Genomic DNA, 24,613 nt, shown 5'->3' with positions numbered 1-24,613 from the left:
AGGTGTTCCCTCTTTGGACCTCCCTTTTCCCTTCTCAGGAATGTTAGTCCCCAAGACATCACTGATGGTAACTCCTCAGTGTTTCCAACTTCTGTATTTTACATTTACATTTTATTCAGCTTTTCTAGTTGCTCTTAGTAAGAGAGTTTGTTTGGAATGTGTTATCCTGCCATTGCCAGAAGCAGAAACCAACCAGCAAACAAAAGACTTTATCCAAGACAGCAAAACTTGGGATTTTCACTTCCCATGTATCAATAGATTGGCAACTGAAGCATTTGTACATCTATTGATATGCTGCCCACCATAAATGCTTAGTTTTTCTGCATCCTGTGAGATTTACTCTACTGATGGTAAGCCAGACATGGAATAACTCTTACTGGTCTGCTTTCACAAAGAACTTTGAACTGTAGGTTCTAGAAAATCTCCCCTCATAGGGCTCAGATTCCTCTGAAACCCCTGTGTACTAATGTCTGATTCTTAATTGGTAGTAGTATGTCATTATCAGTGTATCAGTGTATGACTGATAAGTCATATACATGTTGGCTTTGTCTTTTCTCTGGTAAACTGAAGGCATCCATAGATTGTATTATTTGTTAGAAACTGCTATTTTCAACTTTTATAATTTAGTACTGAAATAATACATGAACACTTCTCATTAGTAGAAGATTCAAACAGTACAAAATATAAAATAATGTAGATTAAAATAGATTAAAGTCCTGCCTCACTCATCTTCCTCATCCTCATCCCCATCCCAGAGATGCATTTGCATCTGTACCTATGTACACAGTGAAACAAAAATTTTATTTATTATCTGTTTGGCTGTACCGAGTCTTAGTTGTGGGAACTTCAATCTTCATTGTGGTATGCTGACTCTTAGTTGTGGCATGTGGGATCTAGTTCCCTGACCAGGGATCGCACCCGGGCTTCCTGCAGAGTCTGAGCCACTGGACCTCCAGGGAAGTTCTTATGTACAAATTTTTAAACTTTAGAAATGAGGTTGTACCTCTTGCTTTTTTTCTTATAGCAAAAGTCTTCCTGTAAGATAGGTGTGGCAGAATTTTTCCAAAAATATCTACAACCATCTCTCCCACTTCACATATTCTTTGGAACTGGTAACTGCTTCAAATAGTAGACAGAGCAGCAGTCACGCCAGGTCATAAAAGCCCATGAGGCTTCCTTCTTGTTTTCATTGAACACCAGCTCTCAGCAGCTCCCTCTTGGGGGACTACTTTTTGGAATCCAGCTCAATATATGGTGAATCTCCCATATACCTGTGCTGTCTCTACTCTTATTTGTGCTGTGATCATCACAAACTACATCATTTGACATCATAAGTTCAACACTTTTATTATTGTTTATGTACTGGTATTATAATCAGATGGAGAAAAAAGAATTACAAAAAATACATTTATACTTTCACATTTCCCTATGTAGTGACATTTACCAATACTCTCTATTTATGTGGGTTTGAGTTACTGTCGAGTGTCCTTTCACTTCAGCCTGAAGGACTGTTCAGTACTTCTCGTAGGGCAGGTCTTCTATAATAGATTTTCTCAGTTTTTTCCCTGTGAATTTCTCAATTTTCCCTTCATTTTTGAAGGATAGATTTTCTGTCTACAGAATTCTTGATTGACATGCCTTTTTTTTTTTTTTTTTAAGCACCTTGAATATGTCATCTCATTGCTTTCTGGCCTCTGCAGTGTCTCATGCATTCAGATGCAACCATTCCAAGCCACGTCCTTGTAGTAATCATTATGCAATAATGGCCAATAATGGCCAGTGCAGCAGACACCTGGCCTCTCAAACACTTCACTTGAAGTGCTTCATCAACAATTTCATTAACTGTGATGCTATTTCATGCCATAGATTCCTAGAATTCTGTTTCTGCCAAAAAAGCTCCACAGCATATTCAAGTACAAACCAGATCCCAAATACCCTCTTTCACAGTTGATCTTTAAGGACCACTCCTGGTGCCAATTCTTTCCAACCAGGAGACCAGTTTTAACAGAGATTTAATATAAAGTATTTTAAAGTAAGAACTAGGTAGGGAATTGAAAAGGCAGAGGTAGTAATTGCAAGAAGCAGCAATTCTGTCTGTGGCTGAAGGTAAAAAGGCGAGATGTTAGGATTATTAAAATTTAAAGATTTAGAAGAGAACCCAAAGAGCGAGGATTCACTTTGGGGAGGGGCACTTACTTGGGTGGTACTACAGCCTTCAACTCAGAGAATGAACCCCATGGAGCTGAGGCAGATTTTTGAGAGAAAAATGCCAGCTGGCTGGTACTGGTATTTCTGAGAGTGACCATAGTAAGTCAGTGTGGAAAACTGCAGAATGGAGCCAAGTGCCTTCGCCAGGGTGAAGGGCCATTGCTGAAGGGACACTGAGAGGAATAGGAAGCAAACAGGAAGCAGCAAGTCAGTCTCCTCCTTTATCATTCCAGTTTCCCTCCAAGACCCTCTATAGGCAGAGCTTAACTAGTAGCTCAAGACAGTAAAGCATCCGACTGCAAGGCAGGAGACCCAGGTTCAATCCCTGGGTTGGGAAGATCCCCTGGAGAAGGAAATGGCAACCCACTCCATTGTCCTTGCCTGGAGAATCCCGTGGACAAAGGAGCCTGGTGGGCTACAGTCCATGGGGTTGCAAAGAATCAGACACAACTGAGCGACTAACAAACACACACACACACACAAATGAGAACCAGAAGGCATATAAAAAATGCAGTGTGCAGCGTTCCAGCCCTAACATCATGTAGGATGAAAGGGTATGTTGAAGCTAAGAGACAACAGCTTCATAATTGGCACATTACCTCCTGACTTTTTTCCCCTATGATGATGGATCTATTTGGATTTTCTCCTTGAGTCTATTATGGCTATTTTGTTTGCTGTTTCATTTTATATTTCTAAAGAACCATTCAGGATTACATTCATCTGCATGGAATAGGATACCTGAAATAAAAATGATCCAAAGATTATCTGAAAGTAGTCCAGATGTAGGTTGTTCTGGGATATAATGCTGTTATGAACTCAGGATTTTTCTATTTTGTTGCTTTGTGATTCTCCACAAATAGTTCCTTATCTTTATGGTCCAAGAATCCTGTGTGAACTCCAGTCATCATGCCCATTTCCCAGCTAGCAGGAAGGAAAAAGGGAAGGGAAAGGACATGGCCACTTCCTCTAAGGGCATCGTCTGTAGCTGAATCATATGGTCACTCTTACTTACAAGGGAGGCTGACAGATGTTCTATGAGCAGACATGTGTCCAGCTAAAAGTTGAGGAGTCTTAAGAATCAATACTGGGGACTACTGTAGCTCTGCTACACAGGGGTATTGTGCTAGGGATCCGCCCACTTTTTTGGAGTGGGGAGTGCGGAATTTTAATATGGTGTTCTTACCCTGCATGCCATCAACTAGTCCATAGCCCCCCGTCATTTCTCCCCAATTTATATAGATGGTATACCCATTTTCTGCTGAATTGTGTAAGGGCAGTCAGTGGTGGCATAAATTGAGAAAGGATAGAGAAGGTGCTCTTACAGAGCCCAATAAATTCATCTATTTCCAGCTTTATTCCTTACCAGCATCCTTAAAAAGAGCAGTCCTAACTTCTGAGATGTTCCTGGACCCTGCAGGGTCGATTTATTTCTCCTTGTTAGCTCTCTACTGTGCCATAAGATTAGAACAGAGAATGCTAAAACCAAGTCAGCTGGTCATCTGCTTTCCTTCTTCCAACAACTGAATATTTTTCATCTGTCATTAACTCTTCTCTTTGTGACTTTTAAAAAATAATATTAAAAAAACATTCACTTTTGGCTGTCCTGAGTCTGTCGCTGCATGTGGGCTTCCTCCACTTGCGGCAAGTGGGGGCTACTCTCCAGTTGTGGTGCACAGGTTTCTCATTGCAGTGGCTGCTTCTGTTGTGAACATGGGCACACGATAGTGCTGCTAAAGCAGGCAACGTGATGATGGTTGTGGAAACTTCCATTACCTTCTACCAATTCAAATCTGACAAGAGACCTCAATTCAGAGCTCTTAGTTCCCCATGAACATATCCTTCCTTGCCAAACAAAAGTAATAGCTGTTATTCACGTGATTATGTGACAAGTACTGCATCAAGCACTTCAGTTTTATTTAAATAGATCATTTCATTGTCAACTTCTCAACCACTTCATGAAATCAGCATCATTATCACAGTTCCTTCTTTTACAGATGCAGAAAAGAAGGCTCAGAGGTTGGATTATTTCCCCAATCATACAGCTCATAGATGAGCATGATATCTTCATCCAAGATTGTTTCAGGAAGGTGTGCAGTTTTGATGCTGAGGGCTTACAAACTGTATTTTTTCTGGTGTGATGTTTCTTGTGGCATTTGAGTGGTAGATTATAGAAAGCCCTTGAAAGTGAACTTTCCAACTTGCTAGTACCTCTAATGTCTTTTTTTTGCACTCACCTCACTCTCGATTCGGAGAAGGCAATGGCACCCCACTCCAGTCCTCTTGCCTGGAAAATCCCATGGACGGAGGAGCCTGGTAGGGTGCAGTCCATGGGGTCGCAAAGAGTTGGACATGACTGAGCAACTTCACTTTCACACATTGGAGGAGGAAATGGCAACCCACTCCAGTGCTCTTGCCTGGAGAATCCCAGGGACGGGGGAGCCTGGTGGGCTGCTGTCTATGGGGTCGCACAGAGTCAGACACGACTGAAATGATTTAGCAGCAGCACTCTTGATTACCTGCTCCGTTCCACAGGCCTGAATTTTGACACCCAGTCCTGCTCACCTCCATAGCCTTACACTCAGCAAAGCATCTCTGCTGACTGACAGACTCTAATCCTGGCCACATCAGTCACAGCAACCCTAACTACTTAACAGAAATCTTGGATTAATCTTGTCAAATTCATATAACAGTTAATTCTACATGTAAACATCCCCAGAAGTTAATTTTTTTATACACTCAACTTCAGTATTCTAATCTAGGAAACACCAGACTTATTCCTTCACATATTCAACTAAAATTTAATGCTTGCTGCTGCTGCTAAGTCACTTCAGTCGTGTCTGACTCTGTGCGACCCCATAGATGGCAGCCCACCAGGCTCCCCTATCCCTGGGATTCTCCAGGCAAGAACACTGGAGTGGGTTGCCACTTCCTTCTTCAATGCATGAAAGTGAAAAGTTAAAGTGAAGTCGCTCAGTCACGTCCGACCCTCAACGACCCCATGGACTGCAGGCTTCCAGGCTCCTCCGTCCATGGGATTTTCCAGGCAAGAGCTCCTCCGTCCATGGGATTTTCCAGGCAAGAGTACTGGAGTGGGGTGCCATTGCCTTCTCCGTAAGAGATGCTGATGGCTTCAATTCAGGTGATGGCTTTGGAGAGAAGTGATTTTGTAATTGGAATGGGCAGTATTCGATCTGTTAGATGTGAGAAGGAAAGAGAAGGGACCTGAAGCTTTCTGGAGAGGGTAGATGGCATTTTTTGAATGTGCACAGGTTTGGATGGGAGTTTGAAGTACATGTGAGTCAAACGAAAGCAAACATCATCTGGAGATAATTGTCTTCTGAGGGCACAAGCCTTTTGATGGTATTTTAAACATGAAGGCAAAACAGAAAGGACCAGGAAAAGGACTGAGTTTTCAACAATTCCAGCACTCAAAGGTTATTGACAACAACCAGTGCAAGTCATTGCTCTTCTTTTTACATTAGTAAGGAGTTCATGAAATTTTATTTAATTTCAAGGGTACAGGCAAGAAGCAAATTTCACAGTTAAACACAGAAATAATGCAGCAATGTAATTACTGGCTTGAACGGCTGTACTTGAGGTTGTTCAGAGTGTCAAGAACTATCTGGATTATCAGCTATCCCGTTTTCTCCATTCTTCAGCTATTTGCCATGCCAGGATCCATTAGTCCTAACTAGAATGGAAATAAAGTGTACTTACAGAGATAATATTTTATTCTTAAGATGCCAGAGAATGTAGAACACCTTTCTGAATAGAGTATTCTTCAGTCTATATTTCCCCTATGTTTACCTCTAAGTCAACTTGAAGCACAGCCTGCAGGAGTTCAGCTTTAAAAAAAATGGTTTAAACTATTTTCATCCTAAGATATTTTAAAATGGTTATTACACTGACTGGAAATTCCCTGAAACAACTCAATTATATTTGATAACTTTGTAGCACCCCAAATTCATTATACATATTGAATGCATAGTTTGCAGACCTACACTAATACAACTATAAACATTCTAACTGTATCACAGTTTAATGAGATATTGGTCCCTCTCGATCAAGTCTACAAAGCAAAGGACTGAGCAGATTTGTTGCCGCTGTCTCCTCTAGGGCACTAGAGTAGGCACAAGCAGTTGAAGCCTTTACTTGAAGGTTAATTGAGTTAATAACTTGACAGCAATTGAGTGAATTTGTAAAATATTCTCACCCTTTTTTCAATTAAGAAGTGAAATTATAATCTTGGAATAAAGATAAAAGGATTATAAGTGCATTGGAAAATTAAAACGACTGGATTTGGTAATGGTGGCTAATAGCCATAGTTATATAGAAAGAAAAAAAAATAGAGAGGGAAAGGGAGTTTGGAAATCTTTCTGATCCAAACCAAATTTCATACAATTATGCAAGATTGTGTTTAAGTACAAATCCACTGCAATTCAAGTTTTTTAGATAGAGGCCAATTATAAATTCATTATAGAAGTCAAAAGCACTTATTTTCTAGATTCCGCTTTTATAAAGCCATCTAAAAATGTATTTCTTAATAATTATATGTGAAACCACTAGGCCTCAGTAGGCTGGTGAGTAGACATACTCTTTATCAATACTAGAGCACTAATATTTTACATGAAAGATCACAGCAAGGCAGTTTACTCGAGTTGTCACAGAAATGCAATAGCCTGTTTAACATGGCACCTGTAAATAGCATCGGAGGAAATTTTTACACAGGTAATTCAGTAGTCTAGGTATTAATAAAGTACACTAAAACTTTGGCATCTATGTTACATTTTCAACCAGCCAATAATAGTTCTATCAGTTCCTGCAAGCAGCTTACTTGGGTATGACTGTAGACTCACTGGTAAAATTTCAATGCCATTTATCAATGTGTTATAACCTACTTTAATTAGATCATTCACCTAGGATTTTAACTGATTTTTATAGATGAGAAGGAACCTGAATGGTTCTAATTATGAATACATTGCCAAATCAAGCAAGAATCGATCAAGACGTCCAAAGCCAACGGGAAATGATTTGTCTCATGCCTGTGGCAGGAAGGGTGTAAAGCACAGCTGTTAAATGATGGTGAATGGCAGAAAACAATACTGCTTCAGGATTTGGACACACATAAAGGTATGTCTGCCAATGCAAACGTCTGCCACTAGGTGGTCCTCCCCCTAAAAAATACATTAGGGTGTGAGTTCTCAAATGGGGGCAGTGTCACTCCCAAACAGGACCCCAAACCCCTCTTATACTCTTTTCATGTAAAAAGCAGATACAATACATATACAGCATATATGTGATACTAAAATTCATTGGGGGAATTCCCTGGTGGTCCAGTGGTTAGGACTCCATGTTTTCAATGCTGAGGGCACACATTCAAACCCTGGTTGGGGAACTGAGATCCTGCAAGCCATATAGTATGGCCAAAATAAAGTTTAAAATGCTTTAGGGATAGGGTTGATGAGGAAAAAACCCTTAAAAACATTGAATTGGAAATAAATCTCAGTCATAAGCATTTCTTCTCCCCACCATCACTATGCTGTGTTAAAATATCCTGTGGCATTTGGAATTTCCTTAAGAATATAATAAATGTCTCTAGGACAATACTCCCAGAATAATTAAGATTAATAAATTTAATCAGCTCTAAGTACACATTTAATTATGGTATCTAAGAGGAGATTTATCCTTAGAAACTGACACCAAGTTAGGAAAATCAATGAACATTTATCGGATCATGATTACAAGTACAATCTTAACATCTATATTTACATATTTGAGGTTGGCACTGGCAGCTGAGACTCAAAATTGCCACTTAAAATTCAGAATGAAAATCTGCTAAGTCTTTTTTAGAAAGCATTCCCTTTCTTTACACTACACTGTCATAGGTGACATCCATTTACTGTTAATATTGTAGTAAATAAACACTACTTTGTCATTATGAAGGAAAAAACTGATCAGACAAAGATCATAATGTAGTTTTCTGGAAAACTACATACACTTTCACTATACACAGTATATAATAAACAAGGTACACTCTGTACTGCAGTAACATGCAATGGTTTGGTTGTAGAAATGTTAATGTAATTTCTGCTACATCAGAATTCTGTGAAGTTGGGAGTCATAAGGATGAAAAGAGCAATTATTTAATGGTTACACAGTAGATACATCTGACACATAACACAGTTACCACTAGGTATCAGCATGGAATTTACAAACAAAAACTAAAAAAAAAAAAAAAAAAAAAAAAAAAGAAGACTGACCTATATAAACCTAAGTGTAAGGATGGACTTTATTTTTTTAAAAAAGTCTTTTGAGGACTACAAATTACAAAGTAAAAGCAGATCACTATGTAGAAACCTAGTGAATACATTTTGCCTGTGCATGAAAGCTTTATCAAAAGTCATTCATTTAACAATTTCACCCCCTTCACAATGGTATCAATTATAATGCTCTTCTTCATAAGGTTATACCTTTATTTCAAACTATATTACATGTTATTCCCTCAAGATAAACTTCTAAACACAAATTCTTGGCTCATAAGAATGGCACCTTTGAAAAAGGCAATTCCCACTCAAGTCTCTTGTGGCATTATTCCAAGTTTGTTTCTTTCACCAGTCAAAAAACTTTCAAAGTGTTCACTTTCAACATGAAATCTTTCCAGCAAAAAGCGTGGCCACACTTTGTTTTCTAATGACTACATATAAAGACAGGTAGCAGCAAGAAAAGATGGAAAGTAAACAGGCAGCCATTAAAATAAATGGATCAACTGTATAGAAGAGATATTTGGCTCATGGCAATTAGAAAAACTGGCAACTAGGTTAAGTTAACAGCCAGGTAAGTGAGTCATAAATGAACCTGTGAAGAGAATGAAGCTGGTCCACTATGACCAAGTAGGAATACATCATTATCACCACACTTCACTCTTTACAACAAATACGCTAAGCCAACGGGCAATATTGAGTTGTATTTGGAGTCCCAATTAGAACATGCTGATCATTTTTCTTTCAACAATTTTCTGGGTTTAGTACAGTCATTTGCTTTACTTGCACTATTTTCAGTCCTCTCTCATGAATCTAAGTGCAGGGTAAGTGTAAAATACTTTAAATGACAAGGCTTTTTCCAAGGTATATTTGAAAATGGCTTTGTGAAAAGAATATTCATTTGTTTTGTGTGGAAAGAAACAAACTGAATGCAAAAGTTTCTCAATGGGGAAAAGCTTAATTTTTCTCTTCCCACTACCTTTGCCACATACAATTTCCCAAATACCCCACTTTCAAGTTTGTTCTCCATGGCTTCATTTTAGGGAATGAAAATCAGAGAGCAGACAATTGAGCTCAAGTACATCTGGGGCTAAAAATGCCAAGAAAATGTTAACATGGAAGCAATGGTCCAGATACTCAAGATTCATGTTAATGAATTCAATTACTGTATATGATAGTTTTCATTGATGAGCAGGGCTTTGGGCATATCAAATTATCACACAAATCACTGCCTTCTGAGACACTGGATACTTTTACAGTTTAATTTGCAAACAGAATTTTTATAACAAATTATTTTTAACCAAATCATATCTTGAAAACTGTTTATATAGAAAACCCAGGGAATAAAGTGAACTGTTCATTGTGGAAGGCCTTAAATTACATTATTACAGTAGAAAATACAGGAGGTAGAAGATAACTGAAAAGACTAATGCAACATCAGATTCAAATCTATAGCTCCTGCAGCTACTTAAAACATGGTTTTAGAAACTAAATCCAACATTTCCAGTAACCATAGAAACAGTTAAAATAAAATTTGCCATGAAAGCCCTTATATCATGCTTGATATAGGGAGGTAGGAAGATGTAAGAACCAGGACACATGAGACATGACATTTTATCTACAACTCCTGTTTGCTTTACTGAGGGTGTAGTTTCAAAATTCAGTCACCTTCTTCAGCTTCAGACTCAGATTCTAGAAAAGGGGAAAAGTGCAATCAAGCATTACATGATATCAGAAAGTAAAAGTTCCATTTATAACTTTACTTAAAAAAATTTTTATTAATAATGATCTACTCATATGAGGAGGATATCAAAAAGTATGTATCTGTAAATCTCAAAATTCATAAATATTTGGATTTCACTGGTGGCTCAGATGGTAAAGAAATCTGCAATGCAGGAAACCCGGGTTCAGTCCTGGGGTTGGGAAGATCCCCTGGAGGGCATGGCAACCCAACTCCAGTATTCTTGCCTGGAGAATTCCATGGACAGAGGAGTCTGGGAGGCTACAGCCCATGGGGTTCCAGAGTTGGACATGAGTGATTGACTAATACACACAATCTCAAAATTTTCAATTTTCCTAAGAATTTTAGTATTATGGCCAATTCATCAAAATACCTGAAGTCTAGTTTTTCTCCCCTGCCTTAAAGTAAATGAGTTTTTGGAGGTGTGTCATTAATGAACAAAAATCTGTACTTTAGGTACAAAATGGTATCTGAATGAAAGATGACATGTATGGACATATTCTTGTCCACATGAAAATAAGTTCTCAGGCTTTACCAAACAGACTGCACAAATGAAAAGACTTACCTTCTTCAGCATTTTTGAGCCACTCTACAAACTTTTTCATTTGCTCAAGGAAGACACTCTTCCCCTTGGCAACGTGTGCATCTTTATACCATTTTAGAATGGGTTCTTCACTCAGAACTTCAGCTGTAAAGAAGAGAGCAACCTTTACATTTGTGGAGTATTCATACAGTACTTCCATAACTAAGGCAGAGTTAGAAACTCCCTAAGGTGCACATACCTTCATAGCAATTTTGTTTTTATTGAAATGTGGAGGAAAACCAATTATTTTTGTTGCTTACAAAAATAAATCTGTATTCAACACTCAACTAGTTTCTTCAACAAACTAATTTTTGAAGAAAAGATGAAATGAGAACCATATACTAAGAAACTTTTTATCAACTTGTAGAGTGATTCTCTCAACCGAAGGCAACCTGATCCCCTGGGGACATCAGACAATGTTAACAGACGTTGCTGGTTGTTGCACTGGGGAGATGTGCTACTGGTGCCTGTTGGCTGATGCCAGGGATGCTGTTAAACACTCTATAATGCACGGACAGTCATCTACAAAACAGTTTTCTGGCCCCAAACAGTAGTGTCAAGGTTGAGAAATCTTGTGATAAATGATTAGGGATATTTGATAGATAATTAAAAAGATTATTCTACGTGTGGTACTGTGATTTTACTTAAAAGTCCAGTGTTTTATCGATAAAATTAAAAGTTATTTATTAACTTTTCCAGAATTAAATGAGGATTTTAAAGACTTACTTCTAAACAATCTGGAGGAAGTAAGTGGAGGTATAGATACTTTAAGGAAACCTAACCACAAGTTGATAATCACCAAAGCACAGGGTGCTTAAAAAAAAAAAAAAAAAAAAAATCTGGGGATGCAGGTGGGCCTCTAGGTTTAAAATATGGGAACCAAGAAAATCATTTGTCTGGGGAAGAGGACTGCAGCAGGTGAAGTCAGAGGCTCATCAAGAAGGCTTTAGAGATGTTTTAATGATAATGCACTAAAAATGTATCCAGTTATATCAGACAACTCAGCCCTATGATTAGAGTGAAATACTTTAGGGTGCTGATGTTCAGAGAACTACTCATTAGAATTATTTTGAGTTTTCTAGGTTTTGCAATAAACATATTAACAAAATTCAAAATTTAAATTACCTTTATAAAAAAGCACCACTATTTTCTGGAAGGCTTTCATGAAATGAATGTTGTCATAGCAGTACTCCTGAATCTTCAGTAACAGAGTCAGCTCAGACTGACCTTGAGTTGTAAAGGCAGCAAGTAGAGGGCTGTATTGCTTTTAAAGGGAAAAGAGAAAAGATTTATTCATTCAGTACAATGTTTGTACTGAATGTACTAAATTTGTACATTCAGTACAAACTCCTAAAAGACCACAACTCATCTTTTACAATCACTATATATTCTATTTAGTGGAAGTTGTTTTTTTTTTTTTTAAAAAAGGCAGAAAAATCTCTTAAGCATTTAAATCAAAGAGGCAATACTAAACCAAGGATTCCAGATAACTGCAACTACAATCTTAATATTTTAAAGGGAAAAAAGAGAGAATCCTCCTATTTTTCAATATTCTTTCAAAAGCAAACACCAAATTACAGTTTTAAGCTACTTTTAAACATGTATTTGTTTTTATCCTGTGAGCAACAGAGAGCCCAAGTTAAGACTTTTTAAAAGGTTATCACCAATACTTAATATGTTATTTGTCTACTTACTGGTGGTTTACCCCCAGAAACCATAGGATATGATAAATCCTTTTGGAAAAGTTCAGACGGTGCACTTATCCCCACTTACAAAAGTAATGTTTTATCAGGCACAATTCTAATACCTTCAAGTGCTTGATGGCTTGCTCTGCTACAAGCTCCTCTTTTTTGTTCCATTCCACGGTGCTCATTACGCTGGACCATACTATTCCAATGACAATGGGTTCTGGGATGTTGTTTTTTTTCATTTCTTCCTTGACATACAAAATTATCTGCAAAAGAATCCAAATTTCGTACAGAAATAAGTATAATATTTAGTACAGAACTAAGTTTGATACTATACATATCAAACTTACAAAAAGCATAAAGACCTTTCCATGCAACTAGCAAAGATCAGGAGACCACATACAACCAACCACATAACTTTTAAAACTAGAAGGTATAGACTTCTACTTCTAAACCTTATGTTACACATAAGCAAATTACCTAAGAAAAGCCCATGATGGAAACAGAAAGGTCTGTCTATTGGCCTGCACCCTACAAAATCCCCAACTATTTGGATTTGGGGGCACATGTTAGGCACCAAATATGAAAAAGACTGAGGCAAAGCCCCAGCATAACATTCTATAGCTATTATTAAAACTCACTCTGGTGAAATACTTACATCCTTAAATGGATCACCACGGGACATCTGTTCTTGAAGTTCTTTCTGGAGTTCCTTACGAGCTCCTATGGTTTGCTGATTCCGAACATATTCTGAAAGCTCTTTCAAGCCTGCCTCAGTAAAATACTTTGTGAAGTGTTCAACGCTTTGTTTATTGGCAGGAAAAAGTTCCTGAAATGAGAATTTAATCTGGTTAAATGGTCTTCAAATCATTCAAAAAACACATTTTCCCTCTTCTCACAGATTAAAAATGGGAAAGCTGCCGGTCATATTTTCCTTAAGTGTTGTCAAGAAAGTGAAGAATGAAAAGTCACAAACCATCAGTCTGTTATCCATGCTCACTTTCCGAAGACTTGCAGCTACTGCATTGATATCTTTTTCATTTATCCATGATTTAAAGAGCTTTACAGCAAAAGCTGCTGAAACCCCTGTAGAAAAAGAGAGCTTATTTAACAGAAGTACCTTCTTGGATTCCAATGACTTTGTCTCCCCATGTCCTCTCTCTGAAGGTCCAGCACACAGGATTATTCACTTTATCCCCAAACCTCCCTCTGCCACTGTTTACCGACGCATTCCAATTCCTCTACTCTACCACTTGTTGTGTACTGTTAGTCAAGTTAGATTTTCCTGATGTGTAAAATGAGAGTGACGATTCTTACATTTGACAGGGTTGTTCTGAGTATTACATTCAGGCATGTTAAATACTCAGTAATCAAAGCAGTAAAAAAATATTAGCTTTTAAGTTACTGTACAGAACAATTTAACTATGAAAATCATAAAAGGGAACTTGTTTTTCTTTTCAGCTTGCCATTTCCCCCATTTTCTCTATTCAAAATGTTCTCAAGTGTCCCAATTGGAATTAATCTCTCTGGGTTTCCACAGCATTTCTATATTTACTTTACAATCAATCACATTTTGTCTAGACCCTGGATATTTGGTGTATGTCTAAATGCTGAAGTTATGCATTAAATGACTGAAATGAAATGAACCAATTAAATTCAAGGATACTAGTTAAAAAAACTATCACACAAGTCAAATCTATACAAACTATATCCGAACTTCAGTTCATCTTTTATGCTCTTATCTACACCACTCTCAGCCAACTAGAGATTATCCATTTATGAAAGGTTGATTACCTTCTTTAACCAAATTCTCATTGTAAAGGCTATTAAGAATGGATGCATTAAGTGTTCCATTAGCCAGAAGAACACCAGTCAACATAGCCAGCTTGTTCCTTTCCGACTCTGAAAAACCCTTTAAGAACAGCAGCAGCTATAAAAGTAAATAGTCAAGGGTTAAAAGAGCAACTGTATTATATAAAGAGAAGCAGTAAAGCATATTATATTGGTTAAAACTATGGGCTCTGAAGTCTAACCACTCAAGTTTATATCTCAGTTATAATACTGAATAATCTTAGGCAAGTCACTTAACCTCTGGCGCAGTCTCCTCTCATCCACATGTAAATGTGTAAAATAAAACTTGCTACACAGGGCTTTTGAGAGTATTGAATGAGTTAATATTAACTTTACCAAATTTTCTGTGCACTGATATGTACACTATCTGACTCTGACAGCAAGCATGGTAAATTTCTCTTTGTCAAGGTAGTTAGCTCTGATCTGTTACTCTGACTTTTGAACAAACTCCACTTGGATTTTTACCCCTTTGCCACTTGTTTGAACACAGAACTAAGAAACAGTGTACAGCAAATTAAACTACATGATATACTCCAAACTTCATTTCAAAGACAGCCCACCTAAATATCTAAAATTATCTCAAATCCATGGCAGAATTAGGATTTAACATCCCCTTCTTTGGCCCCCAACCTTTTGTTTTCCACAAAGGATATTGCTGTTCATACCTTTTTAACTTCATCTTCAAAACCTTTCTCCAGGTATTTGTAGCGCCTGATTAACTTGTTAAAAACCTGTAAGAATTAATGAAGGAACTGAATAACTTCATATGTAGAAATGTCAGATACCCAAAAGATCTAAATCAGGGAAACTAAGACCTCGCCACAGTATCTCTAGAACAGCAAAGAAATGAGCCTTTCATTAGATGTTTAATCAGCTTAGGAAGTCTTGTCCTTTCCGAAATCCTACAATATACCCATAATGTTAACACTTTAATCACCAGCCCCAATAGACTTTTATTGCCAAAGTATCAAAGCACAAATTAATTACTGCTCAAATATAAGTCATTTACCTATCTGTAGAATATTAACAGAAGATCATAAAATATAGTTCTACTTTCTGAATGACAAAGACAACAACCCTTAGGTTAGATATACTTGTATGAACTTTCAAATGAGATTTTGACTGATAAAGAAGCTAATCTGCCTATAACTCATTCAACTTTAAAAAGCTATATGTAGAGTAATTTAATGATGTAAATCATGATAGGGAACTGATTTTCCTTTTTCAGCTTGACTTTTTTCCTTAAAAAAAAAAAATGAATTAATTCTAGAAAAACAAACAAGAAAAGGAAAAGTAATTCAATTTTTTCCCTATTTTTTTTCTGCAATGCATTTTTAAGTTTCCAAATCATACTGTACACCAAGAACACCTCTAAACTTTCAGCTCAAATTCCTTCAACCTTCTACCACCAACCTCTTAAAAGCAGACTATTCCTTAAACATTAGCCAAATGGATAACAGCTAACTGAATTATGTAAAGTTTAATTTACCTGAGCAAACGCTTGCATGGTCTCTAGGTCTTCTTGTGCTGCAAACACACAGACATCTGTACGCATCATGTCATCTGCCAGTGTACCACCTGGGGCTAAAGTATATTTCACAAAAAAATTGCAATGACATTCATTTAAAATTAATAATTATTTCAACCTTTCTTTCTGATTTCACAGTTCCACCACTGAGCAACTGTTTGACTACATGCAAGCTATGGAAGACTCTCTAAGCCTCCATTCTTCATGTACACAAGTAAGAGTTCTCATTCCAGCAGGCTGGTATGAGGTTCAATACAATGTTACTATAAAAACATTTTGGAATACTTTAGGGAGCCATGGAAATGACATTACCAGCATCAATTGAGGATATATAACTAAGTAGCACATTCTGTTAAGATATCCTGAGCTGCTGAGAGTGAAGGCAGGAGTAAATTAGCAGGGCTATGAGTAGAAATATAATGTGAGCCACATAATGTAATTCTAAATCTCCTAGTAGCCACATTAAAAATAAGAAGTAAAATTAATTTTGATATACTTTAACCCAACACATCAAAAACATTAACATTTTAGTATTCAAAGTATTATTGAGATGTCTTATTCTATTTAACATTGTCTTCAAAATCCCCCTACTCTCAATTTGTACTCAGCACATTCTAATTAGCTAGTGGCTAATACATAGAAGAATGCAGAATTAGGCTTCAGTAACTTGTTGTTCAATTGCTAAGCTGTGTCCAACTCTGCCACCCTATGGACTCAGGTATAGTACTGTCCTGAATTGGCTCCAGGACTCTAGTGGACACCAAAATCTGTCAGTACTCAAGTCCCTTATATAAAAGGGAATGTGTGTGCTTAGTCACTCAGTTGTGTCCGACTCTTTGTGAACCAACCGACTGTAACCCGCCAGGCTCCTTTGTCCCTGGGGATCCTCCAGGCCAGAATATTGGAGTGGGTTGCCATGCCCTCCTCCAGGGGATCTTCCCAACCCAGGGATAAAACCCAGGTCTCCTGCATTGCAGGCAGATTCCTTACTACCTGAGCCACCAGGGAAGCCCATGAATACTGGAGTGGGTAGCCTATCCCTTCTCCAGGGGATCTCCCCAACCCAGGAATTGAACCAGGGTTACCAGGGGCATAGTATTTGTATACAACCTGCATTTATCCTTCTGTATATTTTAACGGTCTCTAGGTTGTACGTAATATCAAATACAATGTAAATGCTAAAAAATAGTTGCTGGATACAGAAAATACAAGTTTTGCTTTTTGGAACTTTCTGCTCCTCCCCTCCCTGGAAAATTTTTGATCCACAGTTGGGTTGAATCCATGGATGTGGAACCTTGGATATGGAGGCTTGTCTGTATAAAGTATTTGGTAAGACAGAACAAGAGATACGGATTTCTTCATTAATTCAGAGTATGCAAACACAAGTTGGAAAAATCACTGATGACAGATGTTTTGGGCTTATGTATCAGACTGAAAAGTCTTCTCCAAATGTTATGGTTCTGTCATGGGTTTCAAATATAAAGCTACACAGAGCAAGGCAATCTGCAAATTTACTATAATTTGAGAAGGGAAAAATACAACACACTTCCCATAAGACCCAGACACTTACCCAGCATTCCACCAGCCACCAGAATGTCAAAGAGTGTTTCTGCATATCGTCGGTAATCAAGTTTTGCTCCAGAAGCATCAAGAAACTTTGCTACTGCTTCCAAATCAGTACCAGTTTCAGTTAAGCCTTGAATAATGCAGTCTTGAAACTGAGTAGGGTCAAACCTCTCTTTTTCATCTGGAGGGAAAACCCCAAAACATTTAAGTTTTAAAAGGGCATGAAACCACTGCCCTGTGAAGCTGTAACTACTGAGTAAGTTAACCACATTCATTACAATTTCACTTATTTCAATACCTGGAAAAAACAAACGCTACTTAATTGCCTAAGACCTGTAACACAAGCAAACACAACAGGAGACTATACACACATCCTTTGCAAGTTGCACCTCTACGAGTGCAAGACAGGGCTGCCTATCACAAGAGGTGTATGGTTTTTCTCTATTTTTTCACGCTGGTCTCCTAAGTGACCTAAATGAGCTGGTGTGTTCCTACTGCTAGGAGACAATTTCCACCTGGAATGTGTCAAATTCAAGATATCTTCTATACCTCAGGTAAACTTTATTCCTGAGTGAAATTTTGTCTAAGTACGGACACCTCTTGATTTTCTTTAAATGACCATAACACTTTCTACTTTAAAAAAAAAAAAATCACTCTAATACTTATTAAGGTAATTTCTAGAAAGTACATTTTTTTGAGTATCCAACACATGACATGGAGCAGTTATGAGTAGGGGCTCTGAATTTAAACTTCCTGATTTAAACTGAGACAGCACTTAGCTATCTGAAGTTGAGCAACTTAGTGCATTCTTCATGTCTGAATGTTCCTGATGTAAATGGTGATTAAGAGTAGGATCCATCTCATGACGTTGTTCTGAATATTAAACGACATAAATAAAATAGAAAGCACACTAAGCAGTGCCTTGGGTATATACCTAGCCTTTACTGTGCTGCTGTTACACACTCCAGGGTAGGGTTTGATTTCCCTATCTAGGTTAGATGATGTCTTAATTTCTACATAGCACCAGGGTGACCAAAGCTTGCCTAGGACTTTTCTTGTTTGCAACACTGAAAGGCCTATGTCCTGGGAACTCTATTCAGTCCCAGGCAAATCAGGATCCAATTATCAAAAACTAAGAGACCATGAGTAATCTCAATCTGCAACTGGGGAAGTGACATATCTTCCTGATACTAACAACAATATTAAAACTACTTGATAATGTATTATACCAGATAACATATACAGGCCTTTCCATTATAGAACTGTTCTGCTTACCAACTATTCTTCCTCTTGAGAAAATTTACTGGCCTAAAACTTAATGAATCTTCAAAGACTAGAATCAAAACACTCCTTGTTCCCTGCTGTAAGGCGGCAGGCTACAATTAGAAATTAGAAGATTCTTTAATATACATCTCAAAGTGTCTGCCACTCAGGGTTGAAAAACATAATTTATAACCAGTACCCAACCCAGTTCTTTATTTCCTAAAAGTTTCCTGTAAGATAAGGTCAGTATGTACTTTTGAGCAATAACATTGAAAAGTTTAGGGGTAAAACATTAAAGCTAATACAAAATATATCTGAGACCACATCTCATTTAACTTTGTATCATGAGTTGCTACAGTATTCAATATTCCCCAAAGTATATAATAAAACACAAGTAGTTAATGCAATTCTTGTGCTTTAAAACAAAAACCTAAGTCTGTGAGGAAATAGTTTCAAAAGACAGTGCAATGTGAACTCTGTTCCATAATTAACTTCCATGGGTTAAAGTCTGATTTTTCTCTCACAAATGTTCACATAGCTTGGATGAAACTGGTAATCACATTAGGAGTTCTCCTTTTATAAACTGACCTTTTCTCTCAACCAAAATCTTGCTTAAATGAAATTTAGCGAGTGAAAATGAAGCCCTGAAGTCCATACTTTTTTTTTCTGTTTAGAGTCACTATATGTTCACAATAAAGACCATTCACTAGCTTGCTTAGATCTATGTTGATATTACAAATCTTAAAAGCAGTAGAAACAGTAAAGATATCTGACATGGCAGTCAACTACAAATTCAAGCTCCTTTCTGGCACTTTCTCTTTAAGTTTTAATACTAAGCAATAGCCTGCCAGAGGAACCAAAATATAAGTTATTCTGGAGGTCTGAAGAGAAGATATTAAAGTATAAATATTTACCTCTTTTTCTGGTTTTAAAACGCTGGCCTGATAGCGTTGGCTTTTGCTGCTTTTGATTATTCATAAAAGACACCCTAAGGGGGGAAAATAAGGCCTTAAAAATATCAGTGCCATAACATCCATTTTAGAAACAAAGCATCAAACCTTGGCCTAGTCACGGATAAACTACATAGAACATACACTTTCAGCCTAGCAATAGACCTGGGAAGGCATAAAGAATTACCTTTGCTTGATTAAATGTAAGTTCAAAACCTGCATTTCTCTCTACAAAAAACTCTTTAAAGATGAAATGTGAAGGCCACTTTTAAATGACTTCACAGCGCCACTGCGACTAGTGGCAAATCACCCATCATAAGCACAGTCTCCTCCTCGTTCCTGTTTAAATTCGCCTTCATCTTCCACTACTCTGAGCACTACAGAGGGCTAACAGAAACGACCACCGTAATTAGCAGGTATCCAAAACATGTATGTCAATTTAAAGACGCTATCAGAAGGCTAATGCCTTCATCCGAGGGCAGCACCACCCTACCCTCAAGTCGTGCCCGGGACCGTAGCGGTCGCTTGCACCACTCCAGCCGGCAAAAGGTGGCTGAGAGTGGGCCTAGCCTCCTCCACCCCATACCTTACAAGGCAAGCCTCCTGCCAGGGCACGTGTCTCCCCATTCAACCCTTCCCGGGCCTCCAGCCCAGCGACGGATAATCCACCCCCGCCCAAGGGCTGCTCCTCGCCCGCAGCCCCTTCTCCACTGACCCCGTGGTCGGCGGTGGCGGCCGCCTCAACGAGCGGACCAAAGGCGCCGAGGCGCTTCGCGCCGGGGGCCCCGCCGCCCCGTACATCCGCCCGCCCTCCAGCGAAAGCAGCGGCGGTGGAGGCGGCCGCAGTGGTGGTGGCGGCCCCGCAGCCCCGCCCGCCGGAACCCCCCACGCGTACATCACCCAACAGAGGCCGCGGCGGCTTTGTTACCCAGGCCGGGCAGGGCTGGACGAGGGCCTCCCTCGCCCACTGCCTCCGTCGGTAGAGCCGCGGGGCACACCCGCGCCCCGCGTTCCGGCCCGGGCAGCCGCCTCTCGACCTCCCCGCTGAAGCAGCCGCTCCGACCCCCGAATCCAAGCTCGAGATCTGGTCCGGCTTCATAAGCGGCCTCCGCCCGGGCCCATCCAAATCCGGCCGCACAGGACCCACCGGCTCCCTCACCCTCTACCCAGCGACGAGGGGCCGCAATCTCGGCCCAAGATGAGCAAGCCCCGCGACTCACCGAATTTAAGGCGATGAGAAAAGAGCCAGAAACCCCGGAGGTGGCAGCAACTGCGGCGGTGTCTCCTCTGCTACCGGAACTAACGCCAGGAGGAGGAGGAGGAAAGGGGTGCCACCCCCGCCTCGGCCGGTCTCCTATCGCGAGATTTCTTCCCCCGGTGCCCTACCCACCCTTCTCCACCTCTCCTGGATCACCGCTCAGCGGCCTAGGGTGGGAAAGGAAGCGAACGTGATTTTCAAAGGTTCTTTATTCTTATATTGGGTTCCCGGTTTCCCGGATACTTAGACTAAACTAGCCCATCTTTCTTCCACCGCCGTGTCCTCCGGCCTCTTAGTTAGCACGTGGAGGGGCTTGGGAGAACGAATATCCCCCACCACCCCCGCCGGTGCCGAGGAAGTTGGATACATCCGTCCCAAATCCCTTCCGCACCGACCCTTCCACCCACTCCCCCTCCCACACCCTCCCCCTGCGCCGGAAGTTGAAGCCGGAAGTCTGGGGACGCCCAGGACATTCGTGGGTGGGAGCGGAGTTTAGTAAGGAGTTCTTTTCTGGCCTCTTCTCCGGCTGAAGTTGGAAAGAGCTTGCACAGGCTAAGTCCGAAGCGGGGCAACGTTGCTCCGCGATGGTGGCTGGGTGGGGTTGTGTACTACCACTTCTAGGACGAGGAAAATCCAGGTAGGGATCAGAAGGAAGTTTGGTCCTCCGACTGCGGCCGCCATCCTTGCAGTGGTCTCCGTAGTTCCCTCCTGAGTATGATGCGCTGGAGGATTTGTTAAAACGCACTGCTGAGACTCACCTGAATCCCATCCGTGTGGAACCCAAGAATGTGCATTTCTAACAAGTTCCTTTTGATGCTTAATGCTGTCAGTCAAGGGACCATAAAGAAAGCTCAGCGCCGAAGAACTGATGCTTTTGAACTGTGTCTAGGTTTCTAACATCCACAGTGCTTTTCGCACACGCTATCGAATTAGAGGATGTGTCATCAGAGAGCTGGGGAACAGTAAGATAGTGTGTGCGAAAAGCACTGTGGCAGTTACAAACCTGGACAAATAGGGACGCACAGTGTCTTCAGGATATAGGTTTTATTTTTACTCCGTTTGTGCATTAGTTGTTTGCCTCTTCATCTGCTTCCTTAGTCTCCTACCAGTTCAGTTCAGTTGCTCAGTCCTGTCCGACTCTGTGACCCCATGGACTGCAGCATAGCATTGCCAGGCCTCCCTGTCCATCACCAGCTCCGCGAGCTTGCTCAAACTCGTCCATCCAGTCGGTGATGCCATCCAACCATCTCATCCTCTGTCGTCCGCTTCTCGTGTCTTCAATCTTTCCCAGTATCAGGGTCTTTTCTACTGAGTGAATTCTTTGCATCAGGTGGCCAAAATATTGGAGCTTCAGTATCAGTCAGTGAATAATCAGGACTGATTTCCTTTAGGATGCACTGGTTGGATCTCCTTGCAGTCCAAGGGACTCGCAAGTTTTCTGCAACACCACAGTTCAAAAGCATCAGTTCCTCACCGCTGAGCTTTCTTTATGGTCCATCTCTCACATCTGAACATGACTACTGGGAAAACCATAGTTTTGACCAGCCAGACCTTCGTTGGCAAATTAATGTCTCTGCTTTTTAATCTGCTCTCTAGGTTGGTCATAGCTTTTCTTTCAAGGAGCCAAGTGTCTTTTAATTTCATGGTTACAGTCACCATCTGCAGTGATTTTGGAGCCCAAGAAAATAGTCGATCACTGTTTCCATTGTTTCCCACCTATTTGCCATGAAGTGATGATCTTAGTTTTTTGAATGTTCAGTTTTAAGCCAGCTTTTTCACTGTCCTTTCACTTTCATCAAGAGGCTCTTTAGTTCCTCTTCACTTTCTGCCATAAGGGTTGTGTCATCTTCGTATCTGAGGTTATTGAAATTTCTCCGGGCAATCTTGATTCCAGCTTGTGCTTCATCCAACCTGATATTTTGCATGATGTACTCTGCATATAAGTTAAACAAGCAGGGTGACAATATACAGCCTTGATGTACTCCTTTCCCAATTTGAAACCAGTCTGTTGTTCCATGTCCGGTTCTAACTGTTGCTTCTTGGCCTGCATACAGATTTCTCAGGAGGCAGGTCAGGTGGTCTGGTATTCCCAACTCATGAAGAATTTTCAAGTTTGTTGTGATCCACAGTGACAAAGGCTTTGGCGTAGTTAATGAAGCAGAACTAGATATTTTTTTTGGAACTCTCTTGCTTTTACGATGATCCAGGGAATGTTGACAGTCTGATCTCTGGTTCCTCTGCCTTTTCTAAATCCAGCTTGAACATATGGAAGTTCTTGGTTCACGTACTGTTGAATCCTACCTTGAAGAATTTTGAGCATTACTTTGCTTGCATGTGAGATGAGTGCAATTGTACAGTAGTTTGAACATTCTTTGGCATTGCCTTTCTCTGGGATTGGAATGAAAACTGACCTTTTCCAGTCCTGTGGCCACTGCTGAGTTTTCCAAATTTGCTGGCATATTGAATGCAGCACTTTCACAGCATCATCTTTTAGGATTTGAAATAAAGTGAAGTTGCTCAGTCATGTCCGACTCTTTGCGACCCTGTGGACTGTAGCCCACCAGACTCCTCTGTCCATGGGATTCTCCAGGCAAGAATACTGGAGTGGGTTGCCATGCCCTCCTCCAGGGGATCTTCCCCACCCAGGGATCGAGCTCAGGTCTCCTGCATTGCAGGCAGACAGTTTATACTCTGAGCCACCAGGGAAGCCCCAAGCTCAACTGGAATTCCATCCACTGACTTTGTAGTGATGCTTCCTAAGGCCCACTTTGCACTCCAGGATGTCTGGCTGTAGATGGGTGATCACACCATCATGGTTATCCGGGTCATGAAGATCTTTTTTGTGTAGTTCTTCTGTGTATTCTTGCCACCTCTGTTAGGTCCATACCATTTCTGTCCTCTGTTGTGTCCCATCTTTGCATGAAATGTCCCCTTGGTATCTCTAATTTTCTTGAAGAGATCTCTAGTCTTTCCCATTCCGTTGTTTTCCTCTATATCTTTGCACTGATCACTCAGGAAGGTTTTCTTATCTCTCCTTGCTGTACTTTGGAACTCCACATTCTGATGGGTATATCTTTCCTTTTCTCCTTTGCCTTTATCTTCTCTTCTTTTCTCAGATATTTGTAAGGCCTCCTCAGACAACCATTTTGCCTTTTTTGCATTTCTTTTTCTTGGAGATGGTCTTGATCACTGAAAAAACAGTTTGTCCCTAAAATCACCTTTCTTGGATCCTACTTATTTTCCTTATCAAGCAGACTAAATTTTGGTAAATTAATCTATTTTGGCTGATTTATTTTTCCTTAACAATCTGACCTTTGCCCCATGCCCCTTCCAACTTCATGGAAAATTACTTTTTCAGGGTTCTTTCTCTAAATTATTGCCAAATACAGTGATTCTTTCAATCTTGAGAATTTAAGGTGTTACCTATCGCCTTAAAACTTCACTGCAATTATGACTGACTTGTATTGTTGTATGGCAGAAACCAATAGAATATTGTAAAAAAAAAAAAAAAAATCTCACTCCAGCTCTCCTGGTTACCTCTGCATACTCCTTTGTATTTGCTCATTCCTCTTTTTTGTGGTCGCACCTTTTACCATCTTTCCTCAGATTTTCTTATATGGCAGCATTGTACATTATCAGGGATTTAACTTTTATCTTCATTTAAAAGAGTTCCAAATTTATCTATTGAACAAATATTTGTTGAGTCCAGGCTCTGTG

At 39.7% G+C, this 24,613-nt stretch overlaps 1 protein-coding gene across 2 annotated transcripts; it reads right to left on the bottom strand.

Moving 5' to 3' along the window:
* Window positions 1-8,479: 8,479 nt before the first annotated feature.
* BZW1 (basic leucine zipper and W2 domains 1) lies at window positions 8,480-21,015 on the bottom strand. 2 transcript variants are annotated; one of them, XM_006047545.4, is made up of 12 exons: window positions 20,859-21,015; window positions 19,603-19,676; window positions 17,430-17,606; window positions 15,821-15,915; window positions 14,997-15,062; window positions 14,275-14,410; window positions 13,457-13,566; window positions 13,139-13,309; window positions 12,600-12,746; window positions 11,918-12,056; window positions 10,775-10,897; window positions 8,480-10,160 (listed from the first exon to the last, which is right to left on the bottom strand). In XM_006047545.4, the coding sequence occupies exons 2-12, from the start codon at window positions 19,664-19,666 to the stop codon at window positions 10,129-10,131; spliced, it is 1,260 nt and encodes a 419-aa protein (XP_006047607.2). In that variant the 5' UTR covers window positions 19,667-19,676; window positions 20,859-21,015; the 3' UTR covers window positions 8,480-10,128. The 2 variants fall into 2 exon arrangements, with proteins under 2 accessions (XP_006047607.2, XP_025133750.2); XM_025277965.3 differs by lacking the exons at window positions 15,821-15,915; window positions 19,603-19,676; window positions 20,859-21,015 and having other exon boundaries at window positions 17,424-17,507.
* Between the last annotated feature and the right edge of the window lie 3,598 nt (window positions 21,016-24,613).

The sequence above is a fragment of the Bubalus bubalis genome, chromosome 2 (genome assembly GCF_019923935.1).
Source record: "Bubalus bubalis isolate 160015118507 breed Murrah chromosome 2, NDDB_SH_1, whole genome shotgun sequence".
NCBI lineage: Eukaryota > Metazoa > Chordata > Mammalia > Artiodactyla > Bovidae > Bubalus > Bubalus bubalis.
This window is presented reverse-complemented; position numbering and strand designations above follow the sequence as displayed.

Coding starts and splice junctions, on each gene's coding strand:
- BZW1 (XM_006047545.4), bottom strand. CDS start 19,666: ATGAATAATCAAAAGCAGCAAAAGCCAACGCTATCAGGCCAGCGTTTT. Junction 13,310..13,456: donor GCATGGATAACAGACTGATG/GTTTGTGACTTT, acceptor TTCTCATTTCAG/GAACTTTTTCCTGCCAATAA. Junction 12,747..13,138: donor GTGGTGATCCATTTAAGGAT/GTAAGTATTTCA, acceptor ATTCTTTTGCAG/ATAATTTTGTATGTCAAGGA.